Source organism: Emiliania huxleyi (genome assembly GCF_000372725.1).
Source record: "Emiliania huxleyi CCMP1516 chromosome Unknown EMIHUscaffold_150, whole genome shotgun sequence".
In the NCBI taxonomy this organism is placed as follows: Eukaryota; Haptophyta; order Isochrysidales; family Noelaerhabdaceae; genus Emiliania; species Emiliania huxleyi.
Genome location: NW_005201091.1, coordinates 207,635 through 213,001, shown reverse-complemented (window position 1 = coordinate 213,001; position 5,367 = coordinate 207,635). Strand labels below are relative to the sequence as shown.

At 64.7% G+C, this 5,367-nt stretch overlaps 1 protein-coding gene across 1 annotated transcript; it reads right to left on the bottom strand.

Moving 5' to 3' along the window:
* Positions 1 to 962: 962 nt before the first annotated feature.
* EMIHUDRAFT_228782 (hypothetical protein) lies at positions 963 to 2,216 on the bottom strand (the record flags this gene model as incomplete). Its single annotated transcript, XM_005786508.1, has 1 exon — positions 963 to 2,216. One exon carries the CDS (start codon positions 2,214 to 2,216, stop codon positions 963 to 965), a length of 1,254 nt encoding a protein of 417 aa, XP_005786565.1.
* Positions 2,217 to 5,367: the final 3,151 nt, after the last annotated feature.

Sequence of the window (5,367 nt, the reverse complement as noted above, 5' to 3'; positions counted from 1 at the left end):
CGAGGCAAGAGGAGCCACCGAGCGAGGCGAGAGAGGAGAGAGTGTGAGTCGAGTACGATCAGACTGCGCCGCCGAGCGCGCGCGACGGGCGAGCGAGGCCTCTGAGCGTGCGAACGATCGATTTCGAGAAGACGCGCGGCCCTGCGAGGTTATTCTCTCTTCTTCAGAAGACGAGAAGTTGCTATTAGGAATTACTCTACGTGACATCGTGTGTCAACTTGTGTGTCAGTGTGGAGTAGAGTGTGAGTCATGTGTGTAAAGCCGTACACCCTCGGCCTCGCTTAAAAGTGTACAGCATGTATGTGTCTATAGAGAGAGAGCGAGCTGTATATGTAGACGCGGTTGCCGCAGTGTTCACTTCCCATTTTCTGCGACCCGACATGAACCCACTTCCAAAAGCATCTGAAAACAGTCTGAAAAGTTTTTTGGGTACATCACCATTCCACATCTCACCCGTCGGACGCTGCCACGCTCGGTGACACCATGAGCTCGTCGAACTCGGCGGGGGACACGCAGAGCCACGAGCACAGCTCGCCGGGCGCATCAGCAGAGAACGCCGCAGGGAAGAGCCGCCGCAGCACGCGAGGGAGAGGGACGGCCTGTGGTGCAGCGCGGCCACCTCGGCCGCCAAGCCGACGCTCGCGCACAGGGTCTCCGCGCAGAACGCTGTGGGGGTTTCCGCGACGGCGACGGCATCCTCAGCTCGGTGGAGCGGTACGACCCGGCGCTGGATGCGCGGTCGGCGCGGCCCTGGACAAGGAGTAGCTGCTGCGCGCCTAGCTGCGCGCCGCCCACCGCCGAGACGCCGGCGTGACGACGTTGAGCAGCTGCGACTTGTGCACCGTCCACGTCGGCCCGCCCGGCGGCACCGCCTCAACGCATCGAAGATGGGCGGCACGTGGTGAAAGACGTAAGTCACGATGACTAAGTTGCCCAGCTTCTCTCGTAAAGAGCGCGTGGCGTCACGGCGAGAAAGGAGCTTTTGCCTGCTTGGATTCCTCGCCGACTTCGACCACTACCTTGCCGACGCTCGCGCCGCTGTTGAGGTACTCGAGCGCCTCGGGCAGCTGCTCAAACGGGTAGGTGGCGCCGACGGCGGGCGCGCGGTTCGTCATGCCGCCCTTGCCCAGCATGGCGTCCAGCTCGGCCGTGAGCAAGTCAACGCGGTCGGTGAGCCAGATCATGTTGAAGCCGAAGACGGCGCGGTTGGTGGGCGTCAGCTGGCCCGGGTCGACCATCGGTCGGCTCAGGTAGCCCGGCACGAACGTGAGCCACTTGCGCAGCCCGCACCAGCCATCCTTGGCGCCGCCGTAGGAGTACGTCGCGCCGAAGTGGATGATGCGGCCCATCGGATCGAGACTGTCCAGCGCGGCACTAAAGTACTTGCCGCCCAGGCTGTCGAGGACGCAGTCGAAGCGCCCGCCGCCAGGAAGCGCCCGCAATTGCTCCGCGTAGCCGCGCTGCGGCCCGCGCACCAGCACCTCCGCCTGCGGAAAGCGCTCCTGCAGCCACGCGGCCTTGCCCTCGGAGCCGACGACGCCAGTCGACTGACAGCCGAGCGAGGTGCAAATCTGCATGGCGGCGCAGCCCACGCCGCCCGCCGCCGAGTGCACCAGCACGCGCGCGCCCCTCTTGATGTTGCCCAGCTCGACCAGCCCGTGCCACGCCGTGAGCCCCTGGGCCACGAGTGCCGCCGCCTCGGCGTAGCTCCAGCCCTCCGGCACGGGGCGGAGATAGACGGCCTCCTGCACGACGACGGTGCGGTATGCGCCGAAGCGCGTGAAGCCATACACGCGCTCGCCCACTCGGATGTCCTTGACCGCCGCGCCGACAGCGACAGCCTCACCAGCAAACTCGAGACCCGGGCAGAAGGAGCCAGCGGCCTGGCTCGTGCCGCCCGAGTTGGGCGGGCTGCCGTCGCTCAGCATCTTGTTGGCCGCCTCGTATACGCCGAGCACGCAGAAGATGTCGGCGAAGTTCAAGCCGACAGCCTTCACACTGACCATCACGTCGTTCGCCGACATCGGAGGCACGGCAGTGGTGCGGCACTCAAGCGAGCGGATGCCGGCCAGCGTGGACGCCTCCCAGGACTGGCAGGTCGTCGGAAGCGGCGAGGCTGGCGACGAGGCCAGCATCGATAGCACGCGCATCGCAAAGGATGCGTGACAGTCGCTCTGCTCGAGGGCACTTTTCGAGGCCTTTCTCGAGACGGACATCGACCACAACACACTATCCACTGCGTATCCACTGCGCACACAACTTTGGCATCTCTTAGACTCAGTCGCAATTGGCATCGAGCGGGGGGGGGGGGGGGGGGGGCATTAAGGCTTTTTTGAGGCACACCCCCCGTCAGGACTCCCGGGAGGCGGGGGGCAAGGGCGGCGGGAGGGGCGGGGAGGCGGGAAAACCCCGTCCCCATGTCCTTCTGCATGCATGGCGATAAAAGGAGCCGTCAAGACCTGAGTCATCGTACACCCAGTGGTCCCAACGCGCGATTACCGATTAGCCGATCCGATTGCTTGTTCTCGGTACCCAACCATTTGTGTCGGGAGAGAGAGAATTCTTGATACGAAACCACGACGACACACACCAGTCGACTCGCATCGGTTGCCTCCATGAACGGCGGAGCTATTCTCGCGCCCACACCACACCTGGCTCCAACGTGGACACGCCCATAGCTGGGGACACTACTAGGTCACGCATGGCATCACAGAAGTTTTATCTCTGGGCCCCGAAAGGCATCTCTAGCAGTGTCGTTACACATGCCCCCTCCCCTCCTGGGCGCATGCGCCTCACGTCTCGCCAGAGCATAAGCCCTTGGCGTGTGGCGAGACGAGTTTTTCGCCATCGCAGCGAGCAGCAAGCCGCCCGCCGCAAACAGCCGGAGGCCTCGCCGCGGCACTGGCTGCGCCGCGGTCCCGCACCCGTCGACGCAGCTCCCCCCGCGGAAGACCGCGCGTAGCAACGTCTTGACGATCGAGATGAGCGTGCCTGAAGCTCGCCCACCTACTGCCCCTGAGAGTTGGTTATTGAGTGGGATCAGCTCCCCCCCTTGGGATCGAAGCCGCCACAACCTCACACCCAACATCCCAGGCGGGATCAGAAGGGGACTCCACACCGGACACCGCCCGGGCACAGCCCCCCTACCCGTCGGATCGCACAGAGGGCCCCCTCGGAGCAGCCCACACACAATCACGCATCGGCAGATTGAGTGCCTGAGTCAGGCAGACAGCACAGACAAGAGGAGAGAGAGGAGAGACAGAGAGAGAGAGAGGAGAGAGGAGAGGGTGAGGGTGTGAACACACGTGAGGAGTGGGGGAGGGTGTCTGTGGTGGGCTGTAGTCCTACTACGTGGTTACAACCACGCGCCCCTCAGGAGCTTAAGGTAGAGTGTTGGGTGTCAAGACACCGGCGTCGGCGACTCACTCCCCAGAGGGTTGAGCTGCTCGACCCAGAGGTGAAGCCATCCGGATCTGCCCACCGCGCCCTCCGGGCTGAGTGGTCCCCGCGACGGTCCCCTAGCCACCGCCGCCTCAACGTCTCCAGGAAGTAGTCAAAAGGTCCACCACAGCCTCCAGCCTCCACCTCCACCCGCGAGCCGCCACCGCTGCCGCCCGCGACGCCGCCCGCCGCGTCAGATAGCCGCGACGCGCGCATCGAGTCGCGTCGGAGAGCCGCGCCGCACCAGCAGCAGCATCTGCACCACCAGCAGCAGCAGCAGCACCACCACCACCACCCGAGAGAGAAGCGCACCTGCCCGACGCCGCCCGCCGCGTCAGACGCTCGCGACGCGCGCGTCGAGCCCAGTCGCACAGCCGCGCCGCGCCAGCAGCAGCATCGGCACCAGCAGCAGCAGCACCACCACCACCAGCAGCAACAGAGACATGCAGTGCAGGCGCAGAGGCGCTCGCAGAGCGGCGCTCAGCGTCGCGCACGCCACGCTGCGGACCGTCGGACGAGCGCACCGTACGTCGGCGGCGAGCCGCGTCGCCAGCCGTCTCGCGAGAGAGCGGCGCCGCCGCGTGCGCGCAGCAGCCGCCGCGGCAGAGGCGAGCCGCGCGGCGACGTCCGCACTAACGGATAACGGCCATTGGCGGTTTTTCCTCTCTCTCTCTCTCTCTCTCTCTCTCATTTGTGTCGGCAAACCCCCATGAATCTCAAGCATAGTACGGGGTGTGGACCGTGAGTTGACCAGGGGTTGTGCGCCGGGCCCTCCTGCTCGGCTCCAGCCAGTAGACAAGTCTTGTCACTAACAGAGTAGAAGGATCTGACCTCGGGGCCGATGTGACCAAGCGCTGGTAGCGTGGTTTTACCTCACACCCATGGTCTCACAGTGTGCCGGCAGTCGCCGAGCAGTGTCGCTCACACAAGCCGCAGCACAAGTGACTGAGGGCCAGTGAGGGCGAGCCCATCGCTGTCACAGCTGTGGTAGCCGCACAGTAGGCTGTGTCAACTGTGCAGAGCGTGTGAGCAGCCGAGGAGCTGCTCTCCAGGCTTCTGACGCAAAGAGCTGCATGCCATCGAAGGCGCTGTCGAGGTTCGCCGAGCGCGGCGCAGGTTGGAGGACACCGTCACCGACGAGCGCGTTGGACTTTTCACTCCGGACAAAGACGGCGACACGCACACGAGCTGCGGCCGTGTCGCCGTCATAGCGGCGAGGCGCGGGACCGTCTGTGGAGAAGTGGGTCGCGTCCTCCGATTTCCTCAACTCACGGTCCGCTCCCTCTATGATAACAGCATACCGTAGCAATTGCTAAAAATAAAATATTCTTAGCTTCAAGCCCCCCTCCGAGACTAGGGACAGAACCACACCAGTATCAGACCAGCGGGACTGCGCCTCGCCCCCACTTGCCCTGACTACACAGGATAGCGTGCCCCGATAACGGCGACACATAGTGGGGGACCCTGCGCAAGGAGGGGGTGCGAAGGCTCATTGGGGTACTAGGTGGGACCATGAGGGGGGGTGGGCGGGGTCCTGTGGGGGTGAAATGTTGCGCGGCGAATTCGAACCTACCCCCTCGCCGCGCCGATCCTCACGCGGAGGGTAAAACCCTGTGGGACAAAACCCCCCCGCGGTCGGCAGTCTTCAGAGTGGACCCCCCCCTCCCCAGCCTCCCCTGTGCATCTCGCACCCCCCCCCGCTCCCCATCGGTGACTCGCGAAGGACACGGACACTCGGGGTGAGGGGGGGTCCCCCAGAGAGGGGGCTTTGGGGCATTGTTGGGTTGATCGCTCGTGTCGATCTCGGGTCGATCTCGGGTCGATCTCGGGTCGATCTCGAGTCGATCTCGGGTCGATCTCGGGTCGATCTCGGGTCGATCTCGGGTCGATCTCGGGTCTCGGGTCGGTCTTGGGTCGGTCTCGGAG